A 24023-nucleotide genomic window follows, 5' to 3' on the forward strand; every position below is an offset into this window, starting at 1 on the left:
AATATTTTCCACCCAAAGACTCCAATCTTTGGTCACTATTTGAGAGCAAGCCATTTCAATGGTATTATGCCTATGGGTTGTATTATAGGTAGATAGAGACAAGAGAACTTTTGAGTTAAAAATTCATAAACAGTAGTATTGTTGAACGTTGGCAGTATTGTAATTACTGGACATAGCAGCACCAACAGCAGCAGAAAGTTCATCCATCTGAGCTGAAGTTTCATAGCAGCACCAACAACAGCAGAAGAAAGAAGAAGAAGAAGAAGAAGAAGAAGAAGAAGAAGAAGAAGAAGGAGAAAAGTAAACAAGGAGGAGAAAGAGCGCTGCAATTGTTTAAAAAGTGGGTACAAGTTAAAACTTTTAAAAAAAAATAGGTATAAGTTAAATGAGGGCAATCAAATAAGGCGCCCGTGCAATCTTTACATTTTTCTCTCTCTACACAAGTTTGTTTCTGAGAAATAAATTGAGCAATATACAAAATTGATTGGTTGGCCAAAACGAATCGCATTTGTGAACCAAAAAAGTGTGGGTATATATACATATTTTATTGGTTATTATTTTTCGGAGCGATTAAAAATATATATTTCTCAAATAAATTTATCAATTCACTCTATCTTTTGACTTAAGGATTCTTGAATTAAACGTTTGTAGATGAGACATAGACACGTGATTAATTTGTAAATGGATTTATGATTAACAAATCTGTAGATCGCCGATGTACTTCCCTTTTCTTTCTAAAAGGACGTTTTCCCCAAAATGTTCGAAACTGATACTCTCTATGACGTTTTACCACTTTTCCAATGTGAGGAACTTTTAGGGAGTTCAGACTATTTGCCTAAAATCTCATTCTTTATTACGATTTGCATATTTGGACTCTCTAAATTTTTTACTTAATTTGAATAATCACAACTTCGTTGATATAGAATATAGAGCACAATAGAAGACAAATTTATGAAGGTGATAGTAATTAGTTGTGATTAAGTTTCATTAATGTTGGTACATTATTTTAGGTCCAATATTGTTAGGAGTGTTAAGATTTACATACCGATTTTAAAATGTAGCTTCTAGTGTTAGAAGCATCTTATATTGGAGAACTTGAAAAATAATGATTCATTTAGCGGACACTAATGACCTTTAATTTGCTTAGGATTAAAATGTTACTTGAGGTACTAGTCTACTACATGAAAAATTACGAAATACGAAATAAAAACAAATGGTAAAACTGTATAGGCCGAAATCTGTCTCAGAATATTTAGGGCAAAATAACATCGAGGAAAGAGTCAGTCGAGGTCGACCAGGAAACAACGACTCGTGATCAAAGTGCCAACAATGGTCGAGGTCAAGCATCACAGAAAGAGTTGCAACGACTACTTTTTAGAATAGGATATTAAGAGAATATTCCATTGGATATTCTCTACACTTGCCCTATTAAGGTTTGTTGGGGATATTTCCCATATAAATAGGAAAAAAGATAATGAATAAGGGCATGTGACATCCATTTGATAAGAACATACTTTTGATAAAAGATTCTCCCTCTCTTGTAAAGATACAAACATTACCTTTTCATCAAGATTCTTGTTCACACATTTCCCCAATTTTTCATCAGATCCGAGAATAATTCGAACATTCTAGGATTTGTCTGTCACTCATCATTGTCAAGAGGAACAATCATCTAGTTCATCATTTATTGGGTGAACCACTTCTCCTATTTACTTAAATGTCATTTATTTTTATTTATTGTTAGTTGTTCCTCCATTATTGCTCATACTTTTTGGAATATTTAATGCATGTTGTAAATCCACAATCAGTTCTGTTTAGTGTTGGCCACATTTTCGGAAATCATATCTAGAGATATTATTATTAACTAAGTTTAACCCATCGCTATATAAATACAATTGTTTTAACTGAAAGTTACGCTTTTTGGTCAAACAATTTGGCGCCGTCTATGGGGATTTCCTAGTTAAATTTTTAGTTTCCTCTAGATCTATAACTAACAAGGATCGCTAACGTAAAAAAAAAAAAAAGCAAGAATAAGATCTCCTTTCTTTGTATGCACATATCTAATATGGCAGGTAACAGAGAAGAAAGGACGAGAATAATAAGTAACCTCCCAACCAACCTCATGAACATCATCAATGAGAGTTGTGAAATAGCAGACGAAGACGCAACGCCAAATGCCTTCCCTAGGCGAGATGGGTCACCCCTTCCTCACTGCAGCATCACAAAATCTCTTGGTAAGGGAGCCTCCACATCTGTGGTGGAGGAGACGCCACCAGTTGTAAAAAAGCTCCTTGAGACTTGGCTAACTGATACGCTAACTAGTGTCCTCCATAAGCCTGCTCGGGACACAGTTACAGAAAGCACGAGGAATTGCATTATACAAACAGGCGACAAGCGGTGATCGGTTCCAAACCTGCACTACTATAGAGTAGCAAGGATGATCGATGCAGTTTTACCCAATAAAGGTCGGGATCGAATCCACAGGGAGTTATTGAGTTTGGAGTTAGTTTTATATCCGAGTAGAGATGCGAGTTTTGCTCTTAATTGTACTTCCACAAATGGTTAGTTTTGTCATCTACATCTACTTCTACTTCTATAGCATGCAATAGTTAAAGCTAAGTACAATATTTTTGTTGGTTGTTTTCAAGGACTAAAAGGGACTAAGGTAGCGACTTTCAACTAGGTGGATATCTAACGGGGTATCGAGAATTCAGGGCAAGCTTGTTATGATTGGGATCGTGATATAACCATCACACATAAGTGCTTACTCTATACCTCTCGGTAGTTTGAGTGACTTTTCCCTATTTGAATTTTTTAAGTCCAAATGAGTGTTCATGCATAACAAATGATATTGACTCAAGTCGGGTATTACTATATCTAGGTTTAACCCGTTAATTTGGGCTATCAATCTCTTGAATGCACCCCAATCCCTTGTTAGCCTAATTTTTCTAGACTTAGTCCCTCTTTATCAAGAAGAGTCTAAGTCATAAAGGCACGAATCAGTGTTTGCAACCACCAATTCTATAATTAAAGCACGAATCAGGCAAAATATTACTAACCCATAAACAATTAAGCCCTAAAACTCAAGACCCATTAAATATCCATACTATGGTTGTGTCACAACCCTATCTATGTATAGCTGCTCATGAAACTAGCAGAAAGCAAAGCTGAAGATGGAATATAAGCCATAATATTCAAATACAAGATGAAAATCTAAAGATTGAAGATGAATCTACTCTAAAATTACTCAAAAAAGTAAAAACCAGCCGTTCACGTGTTCTTCTAAACAAAACTTAATCTAAAAATATGAAAAAGATCTATTTATACTAGGCTGAAATTCCCGGACTAAAATGCCCCTGCGGAGAATTCGCGGATGCGTAATTCTGACCGCCTCCGCGTTTGAACTTTCCCGGCCACGCAATATCGAGCTCGGTCCGCGTTTTTTCAGTTTGAGCTTGGGTTGGACTTGGTTTTGTGGACAACGTAATTTCATCCGCGTCCGCGTGTGCTTCCATCGCAACCGCGTAATTTGGACGCGGACCGCGTTCTTCTATTAAGCATGACTTGCAGGGTCTCTGAACTTCAATCACCGCTCTCAGCGAAAATACCACCGCAGCCGCGCTTTTCCATCGCGGTCAGCGGTAGAACTTGTGCTCAATTAGCTTCTCTAAACTTTACTTTCACAGGCCACATATTTGTGGACACCTCAGCGGTGGTCCTCCCATGGCCGCATATTTTGTCCGCTCTCCGCGCTCCAGTTCCCGGTCTTTAGTCTATGCAAGTTTACTCCTTCATGAGTTTATTTTGGCTTCTTTGCCTCATTTTGACCAAACCCTGCAAGTAAGAACACTAAATTAGTTTTCGAGAATACTTTTACACATTTTTAACCCAAAACCTAAGCAAAAGAGAGCACAAAATAGGTTAAAATCCATAGTTATCAAGCGGTCCAACCAATTCCCTCCTCCTCCAGCGACAGGTATTACTCACAATGTCATTAATAATGCAGGTGACAATGCTCTCATAGCCATTCTGGAAAAAGGATAGAGGCAATGGAGAATGAGAATAAAGCACTCTGGGACCAAATGAGAGAACACCAAGAAAGGGTCGATAAGATATCGGGCGCTCCTAAGCTCCTGCCGAAGAGAGATGCCTTCGTCGAGCAGCCATATAGTGATGACGCCGCCCCACATGCCATACCAAAAACCTTTAAGATGCCGCCCTACCTGAAAATATACGATGGCACGACCGATCCGAATACATTATGACTCACTATGTCACCACCGTAAAAAGCAATGATCTCGCCAAGGAACAAATATCCTCCATTTTATTGAAAATATTCGGTGAGACCCTCACGGGAGGAGCGTTGACATGGTATTCACAACTACCCGCACGCTCTATTGAAACTTTCGAAGAGATGGCAGACAAGTTTGTAATGGCCCATGCCAGGGCCAAGAAAGACGAAACAAGAGTGAATGACATATTTTCCGATAAACAGTTCCCATGAGAGGGACTGAGGGACTTCCTCACCTATTTTAATCGAGTAAGGATGACCCTGCCGAACATATCGGAAGGGATATCAGTCGCAGCCTTCTAGAACAGGCTGAGCAGGAACGAGTCGAGGGAGACTAGGAAATTATTAAGTAGACTCATGAAGTACCCCCTACTACTTGGGATGAGATACACAATGCATATTGTGCCGAGGTCCGAGCGGATGAGGATGACCTCAATGGACCAACTCACCAGCTGACATCGGTGCAGGCTGAATCCATAAAAGATTGAAGAAATGATACTATGAGGGACCTCGCGGCTCCGCGACCTAACAGAGAACGACATCTACCATATGTCAGAACAACAATCACATCCTCCCACCACGAAGAGGGACCACCCAAATCAAGGACAGGGACTGACCGGAACGAAAAGAGGTATGTCCCCTTTAGTATCCGCTCACAATTTTTGTGTGTCACTTATAGAAATAGTCTACGCCTTGGAGAAGATCGGACCAAAGGTGAAGTGGACACAAAAGATGAGATTAGACACAAGTACCAGAAAATCGGACGCCCTTTGCGAGTTCCACTAAGAGCGAAGACACAAAATCGAGGATTGCATCGCCCTAAGATAGGAGGTCGTAAACATGCTACGACAGGGACACCTCAAAGAATTGCTGAGTGATGGGGAAGGACAAACTTTGCCATAGGACGTGAACAACTAATAAGTGGGGATTTTGACTACTTATTAGCGCTTTTTAGCTTTCGTTTTAGTCCAAAAGCATTTAATTGTGTTCCCGAAAATTGATGAAATATGCTTAAAAGTAGGAATAATGGAAGATGAGCCCCCAAGATGAAATCCAATTCAAGAAGGAGTGATCTGAACTCAAGGACAAAAACATGCATAAAAGCTTAGAAGTGCGAACCGTAGATTATCATTTGCGGCTGCAGATTGTGAAGAAACTCCCATAAGAGAAATGTGCAAAGTGCGGTTAGCACATGATATGTGCGGCCACAGAAACTAAGTCAGAGCCAAAGATCACAGAAACTGCATCTCAAGTTTAACAAAAGTGCAGACCGCACAATTATTGTGCGGCCGCAGAAGAATAGCTACGCGGCCCCAAACATTATTGTGCGGACCACAGGAGCAAGGGGCGGTCACAGATATTATTGTACGGACTGCATTAAGAGAGCAGTGCGGCTGCAGTACAGAATTACGCGACCACATATTTCCAACCCTGTCAAGACTGAAGAAAAGTGCGGACCGCACATGGAATTGTGCGGCCGCAGAACCTCTGAAAGGGCATTTTTGTCCGAAATTTTCAGTCCTGTATAAATAGAAAAGTTTCACTTTTTAGGTTAAGTTTTGACATTAGCTGCTACAGTAGACGATTTTCTTTACTCTCTTTAGTAGTTTTTGCTATTTTGAGCCTTTTGAACATTGATTTCATCATTTTAATTATTAATATGGGTTTAATTATCATTTCTTCCTCTATTTCTTCTATCTTAAGCATGAGTAGCTAGATTTTCACTAGGTTTGTGACCCAACCCTAGAGTGTAGTCTTAATGGGCGTTTGATTTATTGCTTGTTTATGGTTGGGTGTTTATTATTTAGCCTTATTCTTGCTTTTAATTGTAGAATTAATGGTCGCATACATTAGTTCATGCCTATTTGACTTAGTCTCTACTTGAGAAAGGGAGACTTAGTCTAAGAAAACTTGGCTAACAAGAATTTGGGTCAATTGAGAGATTGACAAACCCAATTAAAGGGTTGAACCTAGAGATAGTAAAACCCGACTTGAGCTTTGTATCAACCATTTTGTTCAATACCCATTTGGACTTGAGAAAGCCAAATTGGAAAAAATTACTCTCTGACTGAGAGGTATTGAGTGGGTACTTGAGTGTTAATAGCTATAATATACCCCGACCAATAAAACAAGATTTAAAGTGTATAACCCATTAGGCAAACACCTAGGCGAAGGTCATAGCCCTAGGCCTTTTATATCATTTGAAAAAACAACAAAAACAATTTCCTACTTTCAATTCTTAGTTTGTAATCTTAGTTTAAATTAGACCTAGAAACAATTCCAAGTTTGTGGAAGTGCAATTTGAGATAATTCAAGCTCATACACTATAATATATACCCCTAAGTCCTATTCATAGCTCCTTGAGGAAAATCGATCCCGAATCCTTATTGGGTATTACTATTGCATCGATCATTTCATAATCTTAAATAGAGGTGTGACTTGGACGAGATCAATATTTGGCGCCATTGCTGGGGAACATAAAAATGGATTTAGCTATATATTTGGTTTTATGTGTGAATTGTCTTCTTTTCCTTCCGTGTTACTGATTTTTGTGAATCAATTGTAGGTGCAACAATGTCCCTCAACAATGATCAACTTGGAAATATGCCTTTGGGGGATGTGGACGCTGAAGATGACCAAGTTGAAGAGGTTCCTTTTGAACCTCAAGAAAATAGATGAGGCCGACCACCTCAAGACAACGTCCTAATTCCACCCCCACCTCCACAAAGAGCGGCTCCACATTGGGTGTTGCCGAATGAAGGGTATGCAATTGCCATAGTCCCATCCCGCATTAGGGTGGGCAACTTTCAATTCACGAATGTAATGCTCACATTGCTAGAGCAACAGGGATTATTCACTAGGGCTCCATGTCAAAATGCATACAAACACTTGAAGGGGTTTGTGGACACTTGTTGGGGGAGTAAACAGACAAACGTCTCCGAGGATGCTTTAAGTTTAAGGATATTCCTTTCTCTCTACGGGGGAAGGCCTTGGATTGGTTAGAGAGATTGCTAAATAATTCCATCCATACATGGGATGAGTTGGCGGAGAAATTAATTTCCAAGTTCTTTTCTCCTGGGCATATGACTACTCTTAGAGACGAGATTCTAGCATTCAAACAAGAGCCCAATGAGCCGTTACATGAGATATGGGATAGGTACCGAACAATGGTCAAAGAGTGCCCCAATAATGACATGACGAAGGCTATGATTCAACAAAATTTCTATCGGGGGATCAATACAACCAATCAGTGCATGGTCAATCAACTTGCCGGAGCAAATTTCATAACAACGCCATATGTAGAAGCTAGTGAGATTTTAGATGAAATGGCGGACACTTCATCAGCATGGCAAATTGGGCAAATGTCCCTCAAGGTGATCCGAACGTGATTCACTTCCATAAAAAATTGCACGATCATGGACAAGCCATAGCCGAGTTGACCATCACAATGAATCAATTAGCCAAGGCTCAACTTCAACAAGTGAAAAGTCCTAAGCAAGTCAATGCCATGGAGGGAGTAAGTATGTTGGTGAACAAAAGAAGGCCCAAGGGCCCATAAGTGCAAAATCGTATGGAGAATTATGTGCAAGAAGATAGTAGGTTTGATCAAGATGAATCTTACAATGAACAAGATGAGGAAGTGCAATATGTGAACAGCTTTCAAGGGCAAAGAAACAACTCTCAAGGTCCAAATCAACAATAATGGTGACTTCAAGGTAATTGAAATTCTAACAACCAAGGTAATTGGAGTGGTAGAAACAATCAAGGAAATTGGAATAATAACAAAAATCAAGGGAACTGGAATGGTGGAATGGCAAAGGCAATTGGAGTGGCAACAAATAAGGATATTGGGGAGGCAACAACCAAGGAATATGGAACAATAATCAAGGCAATCGGGGGTCGGGCTTTTAAAGGCCCCCATGTATCAATAACCGAGCAACCCGCCTCCTTACCCTTCCCATGGTCCAAGTTCTTCCAATAATGAGATGGGACATATTGAGAATATGTTCAAGAAAATGATGGAGAAGAATGTCGACTCCGATTCCCAACTTGCCTCCCACAATACTTCAATCCGTAACTTGGAAGTTTAAATGGGGAAAATCTCTCAAGCTCTAAACACCCGTCCTAAGGGGGCACTGCCAAGTGAAACGGTGGTGAACCCAAAGGGTGGTAACAATACGGAACATGCCATGACCGTTACTACAAGGAGTGGAAAAGATGCGAATGCACCCACCTCAAGTCAAAGGAAATTTGTGGATGATGAGAAAGTGGTACAAGAAGATGAGACCCCAAACAATGTTACGCAAGCAAGTGATGAAGTGTGGATTGATATTGATGACAATGTGGAAGAGACTAAAGAGGAAGTGAACCCATCTAGGGATTATGTTGTTGACATACCGGAACCGGTAGTACAAAAGGCTAAGTCACCATTGCCTAAGACTCCTCCTCCATACCCTCAAAGGATTGCCAAGAAAAATGGCGAGAACCAATTTAAAAAGTTTATTGACATGATGAAGAGTCTATCAATCAATGTGCCATTGGTTAAAGCTTTGGAGAAAATTCCCGGTTATGTAAAGTTTATGAAGGATGGTGACAAAGAAGCTATCGATGAATTGTGAAACTATAAAAATGATTTATCAAGTGAGTGCAATTGCACATTCAATGGCTCCCAAATTGGAAGATCCCGGTGCTTTCGCAATCCCTTGTACCATTAGAAGTGCCGAGTTTGCAAAGGCTCTTTGTGATCTTGGGGCAAGTATCAATGTGATGCCCTATTCGGTTTTCAAGAATTTGGGAATTGGGAAACCAAGACCCACATCTATGAGATTACAAATGGCCGATCGTACCATGAAGAGACCATTGGGAGTGATTGAGGATGAAGAGACTATAAGGTACCGATTATTATTGGGAGACCATTCCTTGCTACGGGAAAGGCTCTAGTTGATGTTGAAACCGGAGAACTTACCTTCCAGGTTGGTGATGAAAAGGTGATTTTCCATATGTGTAAGTCTATAAGGAAACCCAATAGAAATGAGGTATGCTCTTTCGTGTACTTGGTGACTGATGTGAGTGTGGATGAAACAACTGTTATGATAAATGTTGATGATACCTTGGAGGCCATCTTGCTCAACCTTGATGATGAAGATATGGAGGGCTTTGTGGAGTGTGTGAACTCTTTGCAAGGAATGGGGTCATACACTTATGAGCCCCACAAATTGTCCTTGGATCTTGAAAATAGGATAACTCCTCCTACAAAGCCTTAAATTGAGGAGCCTTCCACCTTGGAGTTGAATTCATTGCCTCCACACCTTTGGCATGAATTTCTTGGCCATTCTTCTACGTTACCGATTATTCTTTCCTCTTATTTGACTAACGTGCAGGTAGACTCTACATTGGCGGTGCTACAAAAGAGGAAGAAGGCTATTGGATGGACATTGATGGATATTCGGGGAATAAGCCCCGCATTTTGCATGCACAAGATTAACTTGGAGGAAGGTGTCAAACCATCTATTGAACATCAAAGGAGACTCAATGAAGCCATGCAAGAGGTTGTAAAAAAGGATATCATCAAGTGGTTGGATGCCGGGGTTGTCTACCCCATTTTTGATAGTTCGTGGACTTCTCCGATTCAATGTGTCCAAAAGAAAGGGGGCATGAAGGTGGTAACCAATGATAGGAATGAGTTGATTCCTACAAGAACGGTGACCAGGTGGAGAGTGTGTATGGACTATCGTAAGCTCAACAAAGTCACAAGTGTCACACCTCCTTTTTCCGCCCCCGCGAGGGTACATGGAGTTTTTTTCAATTAAAGGACAATCGAAATGGGATTTATTTATTTATTTCAGAGTCGCCACGTGGGAGATTTAGGGTGTCCCAAGTCACCAATTTTAATCCTGAATCGAGGAAAAGAATGACTCTGTATTACAGTCTGCGAACCAGAAATCCGGATAAGGAATTCTGTTAACCCGGGAGAAGGTGTTAGGCATTCCCGAGTTCCGTGGTTCTAGCACGGTCGCTCAACTGTTATATTCGGCTTGATTATCTGATTTTATACAAATATGAACTTATGTGCAAATTTTATCTTTTTACCGCTTTCATAATTGTTATTATTATTTTTACAAGAATGTGAACATCGTTTAAAAACATGTCTTTGGATTGCGTCACATAAAATGCACCCGCGATCCGGAACGTATTTTTATTCAATGTTTTGGGATTTGGATTTGGATCGCATAAATGCGCACCCGTGTTTAGGAATGTATTATTATTAAAATCGTGCCTAAAGCGATTAGCGTATTATTATTTCTGGGTAAGACCGTGGAATTCACTAAACAGTCCATCCCGAATTCTAAATACTCAATTAAATATTTATTGAGGGCCCCACAATTGGTGCATTTTATTGGGCGAGGCTCATCTCATTTTATTTTTAAAGGACAATCCTAAAATGCCTACATTTTTCTCTTATTAAATTTGTCTCTACAAAATAAAAGAGAAAATATCTTAATTTATTTACATACTTTATAGATGGATTTCGAATATGATTCATAAATCTGAAAATGATGCAAACCGGATAGTCCATTGTCACTACAGGCCCAGGCCCAACGTGTATGACATAAAACTAGACCTGGGCCGTCTTATTCACATGTTATTATCTAGTTACATTATACTAGGCATGTTCTCAGTTTTGTCAAATTAAAAAAAAAACTTAGCAATCTAATTTTAATCCTAAACCATTTACATGCTGAAATTAACCAATATTATTTAACTAAACAATATTTCTACCAAGTTCCTACTAGATGGCCTATTCGTTTGATTTTTGACTCGACGAAGTTACTATACCATTTATTTATTTTTAGGCAATATATAGATAGTTCATCCGTTAAGCTATCGTCGGATGTTCCACTATGTGTATTAAATAGCTACATGATTCTGATTTTTGCAGGTTAAATAATTTATACTAACAAATAAAATTCAGAATAAAACTAAAGTAAATTTAGAATTTCAACTCTTCATTTTCGTATTCATGCTTCCTGTTTCAGTTTACAATAATCAGCGTGTCAGTTGTGTACCTGATATTGGAAACAAAATAAGATGAAGATGAGAATCAGCAGCAGTAGTGACAATACAGCACAGCAACAACAGTCCAGCAACAGTAACAACCCAGGAACAGAGTTTGCAAACCGGTGGAGCAGTAATCCCAAAACAAAAACCTCAAGCTTTGATGAAACAACCACAATTAATGCTGATTTCAAACAATGAAAGAAAGCAGAAGATTTTTTTTAGTTTTTTTTTATTTGAAAGTTTTAATATTTTTCGGAATTTTTCTTTCTCTCTTCAATATTCAGCTCTTTTTTTCTCTCTCTTATTCTCTCTGTTCTTCTCTGTCCGTTCTTTTTTCTTCTTATTCCTTCTCTTTTCTCCTTATTATTCTCTATCTCTTAAAATCTGATTCAAGACCTCCTATTTATTTCTCATCCCAAACCCTTTAATCCATTAATAAAACCACATTTTCTCCTACCAAACCCATTATCTTCCCACTCATTCCCACTACATTAAACAAATATATCAACCCCACCCCATTACATCTTGTCCCCCATGCCTACCATAAGCAATTACCATATTCCCCTCCACTACATTTTGTCTTGTCCTCCATTTATATTAAACAACTATATAACCCACACCCCATTACATTTTGTCCCCCATGCTTAACATAAAGAATTATTCAAAAATGTTCAATTACCAAACTACCCCTCCGACCTTATTGCAATTACCATTTTACCCTTGCACGTACTGCGATTTACCAAACTACCCCCATCAGCTCTAACCAATCAATTAATCAAACTTAACCAAAATATAGCCAATATGACCAACTTCTAACAATGTTCAACAACAAATTCAAACTAAATGATGAACAACAAAGAACAACTAAAATTTTGATTGAACAATATTTTTAGCAACAAACAAACCTACTTTCAGATTCAACAACAACAACAACAAACAAGTATATTCAGATTTCTAAATTCAATAATCATTTGAACTTAAAATCAAATCTAACAATATTACAACCAACAATTCCTATATTAAACTTAAACAAGATTATGAGACAAACTCAAGAAATAATCATAAATGATAAACAATAAACAAGAAAATCAAACTTATACTAATTTCGGATTCAAGAACAATCAAACAAAGTATGGACATAAATGAAAAGATTCAACAACAATAACAAGCAAGTTTTATTCAAATTCGAATTAAACTTGAATTAAGCTTAAACAAAACAAATAAACATATTCAAATCACTAAACTTCAAATAATCAATTGATTTTTTTTAAAATTAAATCCAACAAAATATAACAAAGATACATGATTCAAACTAAAATTAAAAAAACATAACTTCACATTAAATTACTGAACTTTAAACAAAGTGAACACGAATTTAATCTACAACAAACAACGGATTCAAGCGATTTAAACTAACATTCTTTTATATTAACATTAAATCCTTTTAAATTAATAAAACAAACTGAAAAATATTTAATTGAATCTTCAACTTAAATCTTAACAACATTATAAATAAACTAATCAATTTTTATCTAGAAATAAACAAGAAAAATGAAACAAAACAAACTGAAAAAATAAAAAATAAAACGATGAACATGAAATTAATATCAAACATATTTGATTTCAAATCCGAAAAATATCAAACAAATTAACGGACAGAAACAAAACTTACAACTAACCGGAAATGAGCAACGATGAACTCGAACGGACACGGAAAACTCGAACAAAGCTTGAATAAACGAGATAGTGAGTCTCGTTTTTTTTGGACTGGACGCGCCGGAAAAGGGTGAGGCAGCAGCAAACGGGGTCTGTTTGGTGAAGCTCGACGGAGCAAGCAGCAGTAACACTGCTGGAGCAGTGAAGCATTAGCAGCTCGACGAAGCAGACGGGGATGAAGGAAACTGAAGCAGACGACGCAAGCAGATGGCCATGGCGAAGCTGTAGCAGCTCGATGAGGCAGCTAGAAGGAGGAAAAGAAGCAGCAGCGACGCAGCAGGAGGGTGTCGAGCTCAAGCTCGAAGAAGATGAAGCAGGCAGCGATGGGGTTTGTTTGGATGCAGCGAAGAAGAAAGCAAAAGCAGCTGAAGATGAAGCAGCAATGGCGATGAAGAAAGCATGAAGCAGCCAACGCAGCTGTGAAGCAGCTCGTCGAGGGTCGTTTGGTTTTTTTTTTCTTGGTCGAGGGTTTTCCGGCGGAGAAGAATACGAAACAGTGGCGGAGGAGCTGGTCGTGAGGCGGAGGCTGGTGGACTGGAGGGTGGTTGACGTTGGGCAGCCATGGTTGGAGCTTGGTGAAGCTTGGAGAAGAAGAAGATAGGGAGGGGGGGATGGTTTAGGTTTTTAGGGTTTGGGTTTTTATTTGTTTTGTAAAAATGTAAAATAATAGGGGTGTTGGGTCTTTGGGTTATGGACCGGGTCGACCCGGTTTAAAATGGACCGGGTCATGGGGAAGGTTGAGCAATTTTTTGGGCTTGTGGTTTGAAATTGAAGAAGAGGCCCAATTCCGATTTTCTTTATATTTTCGCTCTCTTTTCTTCTTTTATTTTTCTAAAACTAAATTATAAAAATACTTAAATTATTATTAAGAACTAAATTAAGTTATAAAAGCGCAAATTAACTCCCAATAACAATTAACGCACAATTAAGTAATAATTAAGCATAAAATTGTATATTTGGACATTAAATGCTAAAAATGCAAACGATGCCTATTTTTGTAATTTTTATTTTTTTGTAAAACAAACTTAATTACTAACAATTGTAGAATTAAATCCTACATGCAAAATGCGACATATTTTTGTATTTTTATTAATTTAACAAATAAACATGCACAGACAAATACAAATAATTATTCAAAAATATCACAAAATTGCACACCAAGGAAAATCATTTTATTTTTGAATTTTTTGGGAGTAATTCTCATATAGGGCAAAAATCACGTGCTTACAGCTGCCCCTCTTGCCCGAAGACACGAAGGGTTTTTGTGCAAAGATAAAGCGAGCGATTTTTGCCCATCCGAGTACTCCGTATGAAGCATTTTTTGAAAAAGATTTAACCGAACCTTTGCTTAAAAGGTTTCCTACATATCCTGGGCTAAACAGGAATCAGGTCAATGTAGTTCGGGAAGTTTTGGTAGCTGGGACTACCGTGGGACTGCAGTGTTACTGTTGTTGCATGCTATTACCACTGCTACAATTCCTTTCGTCTTATTTGGTATGACTTCTAACAGAAAGGTGGGCCACGCGCACGTGTGCACCATAAATTCAGAAGACTCAGAAAGAAGAAGGGTTTCGTAGCAGTTTTATATGCACAATTCAGATAATATTAAAGCGGTAAAAAGCAACATTTAGCACATTAAGCATAAACATGTAAAAATCAGATAACAAACAAAACCAACTATAACAGTTATTTTAAGCTCGAATTCTTGAACCCTAAACCAGTGGTTCTGGGTTGGATCCCCAGCAGAGTCGCCAGAGCTGTCACACCTCCTTTTTCCGCACCCGCGAGGGTGCAAGGGAGTTTTTCCAATTAAAGGACAATCGAGACGGGATTGGTTTATTTATTTCAGAGTCGCCACTTGGGAGATTTAGGGTGTCCCAAGTCACCAATTTTAATCCCGAATCGAGGAAAAGAATGACTCCATATTACAGTCTGCGTACCAGAAATCCGGATAAGGAATTCTGTTAACCCGGGAGAAGGTGTTAGGCATTCCCGAGTTCCGTGGTTCTAGCACGGTCGCTCAACTGTTATATTCGGCTTGATTATCTGATTTTATACAAATATGAACTTATGTGCAAATTTTATCTTTTTACCGCTTTCATAATTGTTATTATTATTTTTACAAGAATGTGAACATTGTTTAAAACATGTCTTTGGATTACGTCACATGAAATGCACCCGCAATTCGGAACACATTTTTTTTCAATGTTTTGGGATTTGGATTTGGGTCGCATGAAATACGCACCCGAGTTTAAGAAAATAACATTATTAAATACGCGCCTAAAGCGACTAGCGTATCATTATTTTGGGTAGGGCCGTGAAATTTGCTAAACGGTTCATCCCGAATTCTAAGCAATTAAATGTACATTTATTGAGGGCCCCGCAATCTATACATTTTATTAAGCGAGGCTCATCTCATTTATTTTAAATGGACAAATCTTAAAGCGACTACAATTTTCTATAAAAATTAGTCTCTAAAATAAAGAAAGAAAATCCTAATTAATTACTAGCTTTTTTTCTTTTCTTTTTTAAGAAAACATGGCATGCTAATTGCTAGATTTATACAAATATTGATGAAAAAGAAATTTTACTCAAAATTTCGAAATTATAAATAAAATAAAAATTCGACAACTAATATCCAAAAGAATCAAATACAACTCAGCAAATAATTTTTTTTATGACAATGCTGAGTTGTATTTGATTCTTTTGGATATTAGTTGTCGAATTTTTATTTTATTTATAATTTCGAAATTTTGAGTAAAATTTCTTTTTCATCAATATTTGTATAAATCTAGCAATTAGCATGCCATGTTTTCTTAAAAAAGAAAAGAAAAAAAGCTAGTAATTAATTAGGATTTTCTTTCTTTATTTTAGAGACTAATTTTTATAGAAAATTGTAGTCGCTTTAAGATTTGTCCATTTAAAATAAATGAGATGAGCCTCGCTTAATAAAATGTATAGATTGCGGGGCCCTCAATAAATGTACATTTAATTGCTTAGAATTCGGGATGAACCGTTTAGCAAATTTCACGGCCCTACCCAAAATAATGATACGCTAGTCGCTTTAGGCGCGTATTTAATAATGTTATTTTCTTAAACTCGGGTGCGTATTTCATGCGACCCAAATCCAAATCCCAAAACATTGAAAAAAAATGTGTTCCGAATTGCGGGTGCATTTCATGTGACGTAATCCAAAGACATGTTTTAAACAATGTTCACATTCTTATAAAAATAATAATAACAATTATGAAAGCGGTAAAAAGATAAAATTTGCACATAAGTTCATATTTGTATAAAATCAGATAATCAAGCCGAATATAACAGTTGAGCGACCGTGCTAGAACCACAGAACTCGGGAATGCCTAACACCTTCTCCCGGGTTAACAGAATTCCTTATCCGGATTTCTGGTACGCAGACTGTAATATGGAGTCATTCTTTTCCTCGATTCGGGATTAAAATTGGTGACTTGGGACACCCTAAATCTCCCAAGTGGTGACTCTGAAATAAATAAATAAATCCCGTTTCAATTGTCCTTTAATTGGAAAAAACTCCATGTACCCTCGCGGGGGCGGAAAAAGGAGGTGTGACAGCTTCCGATCCCCAGCGGAGTCGCCAGAGCTGTCACACCTCCTTATTACACCATGCTTAAAAGAAAACAAGAAGCTAGGCTAGACTACGGATCATAAGATCTCATCTATCTGCAACTTGTTCTTGTTGCCTTGCTTTCTTGTCGGCTTGTGTTTCCTCCGGTGCTTTTCTTCCGTGAATTTGGGGATGACACTGACCCTTTGCTTTTCTGAATACCAGTTTTCATCATTTTGTTCGGTCCGCTGGGGACATGGCTTTCTTCATTAAGCTTTTCGGCGGTTCCTCTGGGGATACAACTCTCTTCATCAGATTTGTTATGCTGGGCATGATTTAATGTTCACAGGCCGCTTCTTTCAAGACGCGTCTTTTCTTCCTTTTGACTCACGTGCTTGAATTTGTGCTGGGACCTCTTTTTGCAATTTTCTGCTTTCCGGTGCTGAGGATTTTTATTGTTTCCTGCTGGGGATTCCTGTTGTAACCTTCTGCCTTCCGGTGGGGTTACTGATTTCAAAATCTGCAGTATAAGGCTAAAAAGTATTCCTCTTGTTATACAGGTGGGTGCCTGACTTCAACAAACAACTTTGAAAAATAAACGCCTTTCCTCTCTTCAGGCGGGCTCCTGACTTCAAAAACAACTTTTAAAAATAAAACGCCTTTCCTCTCTTCAGGCGGGCTCCTGACTTCAAACAAACAACTTTTTAAAATAAACGCCATTCCTCTCTTCAGGCGGGCTCCTGACTTCAACAACAACTTTAAAAATAAAATGTCATTCCTTTCTTTAGGTTGGCGAGATTTCAACAACTTTTAAAAATAAAATGCCTTTCCTCTCTTCAGGCGGGCTCCTGACTTCAACAACAACTTTAAAAATAAAATGCCATTCCTTTCTTTAGGTTGGCGAGATTTCAACAACTTTTAAAAATAAAACGCCTTTCCTCTCTTCAGGCGGGCTCCTGACTTCAACAACAACTTTAAAAATAAAATGTCATTCCTTTCTTTAGGTTGGCTCCTGACTTCAACTTTAAAAATAAAATGTCATTCCTTTCTTTAGGTTGGCGAGATTTCAACTTTTTTTAAAAATAAAATGCCATTCCTTTCTTTAGGTTGGCGAGATTTCAACAACTTTTAAAAAAATAAAAAAATAAAACGCCTTTCCTCTCTTCAGGCGGGCTCCTGATTTCAACAACAACTTTGAAAATAAACGCCATTCCTCTCTTCAGGCGGGCTCCTGACTTCAAACAATAGCTGAACATTGATAATCTTAAGAAAACTAAAAAAATGACTCCCTTTTTTTCCAAATTCAAACTTCTTCTTTTTTTCAAATTATCCGACTAAGATTTTATTATATTATCTTGGGAGAAAAATTCCATCGGACCAAGATTTTGACTCTAGGAGATAAATCGTCAAACTAGGTCCATTTTGTTGTGATCTTAGGAGAAAGATTCATCGGACTAAGATTTGATATCTTAGGAGAAAATTTCATCGGACTAAGATTTCTATCTTAGGAGAAAAATTCATCGGACTAAGATTTGGTATCTTAGGAGAAAATTTCATCGGACTAAGATTTGATATCTTATCTTGGGAGAAAAATTCCATCGGACCAAGATTGTGACTCTAGGAGATAAATCGTCAAACTAGGTCCATTTTGTTGTGATCTTAGGAGAAAGATTCATCGGACTAAGATTTCTATCTTAGGAGAAAAATTCATCGGACTAAGATTTGATATCTTAGGAGAAAAATTCATTGGACTAAGATTTGATATCTTAGGAGAAAATTTCATCGGACTAAGATTGTATCGGGAGGGAAATTCATCAGATTAGGACTTTTTATCCTAGGAGGAAAATGTAAAGATCAATGATTTGAGAAACTTACCTTTGTAATTTATTCTTTTCTTTTCTTTTTCCTTTGCGCTGCTTTGTTCCTGTTTCAATTGCTTGCTGGGGATAATACCACTGGGAGAGTCTCCTTTCTTCCCCTCCTTCAAATTTTTTTATTTTTTTTTATTTTTTATTTTCTCTCAACACTGCTGGGGATAAAAAGTGTTATCTTTTTGGGATAACGTTGTTGAGGATAACGCTGCTGGGGAATTTTTATCCCTTCAAATCGATGCTTCATTCTTCTGGAAGCTGCTGGGGATGATAATGACTTTTGCTTTTTCTAAACACCAGTTTCATTTCTTTGGTTCTGTCCGCTGGGGATACAACTCATTTTATTAAAACTCATTATTTTCTTTCTTTCAACACTGCTGAGGATAACTCTGCTGAGTAAATATGTTATCTTACTCCTTCCAAAACTACTTCCTTTTAAGTAGGATGTTTCATTCCTCTGCAAACTACTTCCTTTTTTTTTGTGTTTCTTCCTTCGAAGACTACCTCCCTTAAGACTCATTTTGCCTTTCCCCAAAAGGAACCGCTGAGGATACCGATTTTCACCAAACTTGTGTTGGACTCCTCGAAACTGTTGGGGATAACCCTGTTGGGGAATTAGTTACTTACCTGTTGGATAGAATGTTATCAGCTGGGGATAACGCTGTCGAGGATAACACTGCTGGGAGATTCTGATTCCTTCAGAACTAGTGCTTCACTCTTCGGGAGGCTGTTGGGAATGATACTGGCCTTTTGCTTTTTCTGAGCTCAAGTTTCATCCCTTTGTTCTGTCCACTGCGGAACAACTTCCTCCATTGAAACTTATTATGTTGGGGGCAACACTGGTTCTAAGACCACTTCCCTTGAGACTGGTGTTATCTTTATTCTTCCCCGAATGGGTACCTGACTTCCAGAAAATTTTCTAAATGGAAGGAAAATTTTCTGCCCCAGTTTGATAATCTTTCTTGTGGCATGCATTTCCGTTATCAATGCCATTTCCTTTATCTGTTTCAAATCAAACAAAATTTGTTAGTTTAAAATGCGGTGGTTGGTCATGATACTCCTACTGGGGATGGCTTTTCCCTTTCTCCTTCCCTGCTCTGCGTTCCCAAACTTGTTAGGGATGATATTATTTCCTGGGGATAATCCCTTTCTGCTAGGGATATCCCTCTTCTTTTGTGGCATAGCTCAGAAATTGGCCTTTCCCCGACCTTTTAGTCTAGTATGAATTTCCCAAATCATGCTCACTGCTCTCTTTGCTTTGTTCACGGGCCTTGGCCTTGAGGTTTATAACCTTTGGTTTTGGTAAGGATATCCCTCTTGACACTCGTCAATCCTTTTGTCAATTCCCTTTTGCTGGGGATATCTTTCTTGACACTGGCCTCGCGCTTGTTCCTTGCTGACTATACCACTTGGATGTACTAGTCAGATCTCATCTTGCATAATTGTAAAGCTGATGGCATATTTTGAAGTCAATTCTCACTTGTTCTGACCAGCCAGACTCTACTGGGGAATTTTTCTATGAAAGGAAAAGATAAAAGGGAACATAATAAAAAAATAAAGGAAAAATATGACTCTTTAACAAAAGAAACTATAAATAAAAACCTATCAAACACAGATATCGACTCTAATGGTCATGACATGCACATGTGGCCTATCCTCCGCCGTCAATCGTCTTTCAAGACCTTCAATTGGCAATTCCCCATCTGATTCTCAATCTTATTCGACTTGTAGTGCCCGAAGGGTTTTCACTATCAACCCTATCTCATTTTGTTTTTTTTTTCTCAGCTTGCATCGCCTTATGGTGTCCGTAAATATTTTCACCGATAAGACTCTCTCATTTGTATCACTTTCCAGCTGGGGATTTGGAGTGTTGCCGGTATGACTCTCTCTGCTGGAGATTAGAGTCCTTTCTGCTATGGAACAGAATGTTATGTTCGCCGGTAAGACTCTCATTTGTCTGACTTGGCATCTTTTGCAGACTGGTCAGAAGGTCCTTCTTTAGACCGTAATGTGAGTTTTTGGACAGGCTAGAAAGAAAGGGTATTAAAGGCTCAAAAACAAAATAAATTTGGGGTTTAAAATTACAACCTTCGGAACCAATTTTGCTTACCACAAGCGCAACCATTGCCCCAGTTTCTTGCTTGGGGATTATTTATAAAAAAAAAAATTTAAATTTTTATTACACCATGCACACTGTGGCCATTATGCACCCTATGATCGAGCCGTGAAGCGCCTACGTATCTTTTTTGAGGAATCAGGTCAAACATAGTTCCCAATTCCTCTTCTTTCATTTGACTTTCTTTTTTTTCTTTGTTATCATTTTTCTCTTTTTTTTTTCGTTTTTTGTTGATTTTTTTTCTTTACCTTCCAGGCTCGTATTTCCTAGTCATTGCTATTGATTCCGAACGAGGGGTACGAAAGAAAAACAAATAAGGCTCAAAAGGGGTAACAAAGGATAAAGTGTTTAGGTAGCAGAACAAAATGCCTTCGTCATTCCAGTCTTCAAAACATGCCAAGTGAAAACAACACAATTGAACATAGATTTATAGTCTCTTCTGATGGTGCTAGACTTGACAATTATATTCAACATTTTCTTTTCATTTGTCATTTCTAAAGCACCGTTGGGCGACACTCTCACTCTTATTATCATGAACGACCCTCATGCCAATTTGGCGAATCTTGCTTTTAAACGGTTTTCTTTGTGCTTTACTTGCCCCAGTTCCACATGACTCGAGCTCCGAATATTCTCAAACCGTCTTTATTTAAATGTTTTGATCACCTTCCCAGGGTTTTATGATTAACTTTTAAGATTAGGCCCAAACTGTGTGCGCATGTCATGTCACTAGAATTAGCGTTGAATAAAAATGATAAAAGGACTAAACAAAAAGGAAACTGGAAATAATAAAAGACCGACTTTTGTATTAGATTACCGGCGAAATGGTTTGAATAACAAAACAAACAAATACAAACCAGAATAAAATCCTAAAATAGCCTGGACAAAACTTAAACAGACCGCTATGACAAAATGGAAAGATAAGAAGGTTTGACACAAGACAATATTCGGATTACAACCCTAAGAATAATCCGGACAACAGAAATGATAACAAAATAAGCCACCACAAGCTTCTCTCTTGCTAACCAAGGAACGGAGCGTCCTCCCACTTTATCAAAATTGACATCTTAGCCACTGAGCTTCGCATCAGTATTGTCCAGACCATTGCCAACTTCGATATCATCAACCTTAGTCAACAATTCCCCAATAGGATTCGAGTGCTTATATCATCAGGCCTGATCCCCGCAAAGTGTGTATCATGATGTGCAGATAAAGGATTCCGCGCGATATTCTGGGTGTCATTGTCCGGCTTACCACAAACCAACCACCTTAACTTTCTTTGCGCTTCAAAACAAAACAGGTTAGAATGGACTCAGTCGGTCCTCAACATCTTTTTTTTACTTTTTTTCTTCTTCTTTTTTTTCATTATTTTTTTTCCATTCTTTTTTTTCATTCTTTTTTTTCATTTTTTTTCTTTGTCGTGGTCGAATCTTATGGAGATTGCCTACGTATCATGACCCCGCATGAATCAGACCTTGCGTAGTTCGGACCAATAAAAGATAAACAATACTAAACATTTTTTTTCTTCAATTTAAAACAAACTGGGTTTCAAAGGTTTGAAGATGACCTACAAACTCGAAAATCAAACAACCCACCTATTCTAATCAAAAGATTTACAAACTCCAAAACAAATGGCCATCTTCCTTTCTCCGTTTGACAAATGCAACCAAACGGTTATTTTTGCAAATGTGGCCCCTTCCAAATTTTGAGGCCGGAGAGGATTATTTTATGACACTTTACAAACTTGTCCATTCCTTTACGAAAATAGCCTTTTGACAACTGAAAGATACTCTAAAGCTATTTCGGCAAGAACGGTTTAAGACGCGGCCGAAGCTGGCTCGGCTTATTTTTGACTAAAAATCCGAACGGTATTCACCTGACCGCTGACTCTTTGTTTTTTTTTTCAAATTACAATAAATCCTGGTGTTGCAAACACGACCCTTCAGCACCTCGGGGACGAAGATTTTTAAGGCTGTGTGAGTCAACTGGACCAAAATCTTAAAAAAAAAGACCCAAGGTGGCTGTTTATACAAAATCAGCCTTCCGGTGTCCCTTTCGGGAACATTCGACATTTATGACAAAACAGCATCACCCGACTTATTTATGACTCTTTTTATCGTTTTTCAAATTAGAAAACACAATATTGCAAACACGGCCTTTCAACGCCTCGGGGACGAAGATTTTTAAGGCTGTGTGGGTCAACTGGACCAAAATCCTAAAAAAATGACCCAAGGTGGCTGTTTATACAAAGTCAGCCCTCCGGCGTATCTTTCGGGAACATTCAGCTATTTTTGACAAAAACAACATCACCAGACTTATTTATGACTCTTTTTATCGTTTTTCAAAAAAGAAAACTCAATATTGCAAACACGGCCTTTCAACGCCTCGGGGACGAAGAATTTTAAGGCTGTGTGGGTTAACTGGACCAAAATCCTAAAACAATGATCCAAGGTGGTTGTTTATACAAAGTCAGCCTTCCGGTGTCCCTTTCGGGAACATTCGGCTATGTCTTGACAAAACAGCGTCACCCAACTTCTTTATGATGAAATTAAAATTTGACATAAATATATTTCTTTTTTTGCTATTTTTTGCAAAAGGGGAGGTTGAACATCACCCGACTTATTTATGACAAAATTTTGACATGTTTTTTTTTGTGTGGCTATTTTAGCAAAAGGGGAGGTTGGACCCGATGAGGGTTGCCTACGTATCTCACATCCGGTGAGAATCAAACCCGCGTAGTTCGGGCAATTAACTGAACTACTTTAAAACAAGATTTTTTTTTCTTTTCAGCAGCAAATAACAAAACCACTTTCCAAGCACGACTCTTTCATTTTCATTTTGGCATTTTCAGAAACAAATAAAAAACTATTTTAAAAGTATGACTCTTTTTCATTGTCATTTTCAGGGGAAGACAAACTATTTTTCTTTTTATTTATTTTTTATTTTTTTGAAAAATAAGACAGAATAACGACTTTTTTTTTCTTCTATTTTTCCTTTGCTTTTTAGTAAAACAAACTAATAAAACATTTTTTTTATTTTCTCAAAATTTCGGCAGAGTTTTGACAGTATTTGGGCATTGGGTTTTTTTTCAAAAATAAACAATCAAATCCCTAACCGCTATTTTTTTTTTTTTTTTAATTTCAAAATATTATTCCTGATATTCAAAAGTCAGTCAACACACAAGTCCGAATCAAATAAATGCGCAAGTAGCAGCAAGTAAGATGCATCAGGATGGTCATTTTCATTTTTTGGTACACCTGTCCTAGACAGACCCAACCCCTGTGTTGAGCCTCCAAAGTCAAATGCACGTGATGCAAACAAACGTTCCTACTAGGGATCCGGCATGAAGCTGAGTTATTCTAAGTGAAAAAAAACCTGAGGCATATTGTT

At 37.9% G+C, this 24023-nt stretch overlaps 1 protein-coding gene across 1 annotated transcript; it reads left to right on the top strand.

Annotated features, from left to right (window-relative positions):
• Positions 1-8920: 8920 nt before the first annotated feature.
• Positions 8921-9555, top strand: LOC138881757 (uncharacterized). The gene is made up of 2 exons (XM_070162013.1): positions 8921-9157; positions 9265-9555. The coding sequence occupies exons 1-2, from the start codon at positions 8921-8923 to the stop codon at positions 9553-9555; spliced, it is 528 nt and encodes a 175-aa protein (XP_070018114.1).
• Positions 9556-24023: the final 14468 nt, after the last annotated feature.

This window comes from Nicotiana sylvestris, chromosome 11, assembly GCF_000393655.2.
Source record: "Nicotiana sylvestris chromosome 11, ASM39365v2, whole genome shotgun sequence".
Lineage (NCBI taxonomy): Eukaryota > Viridiplantae > Streptophyta > Magnoliopsida > Solanales > Solanaceae > Nicotiana > Nicotiana sylvestris.

Coding starts and splice junctions, on each gene's coding strand:
- LOC138881757 (XM_070162013.1), top strand. CDS start 8,921: ATGATTTATCAAGTGAGTGCAATTGCACATTCAATGGCTCCCAAATTG. Junction 9,158..9,264: donor CCATGAAGAGACCATTGGGA/GTGATTGAGGAT, acceptor CTTACCTTCCAG/GTTGGTGATGAAAAGGTGAT.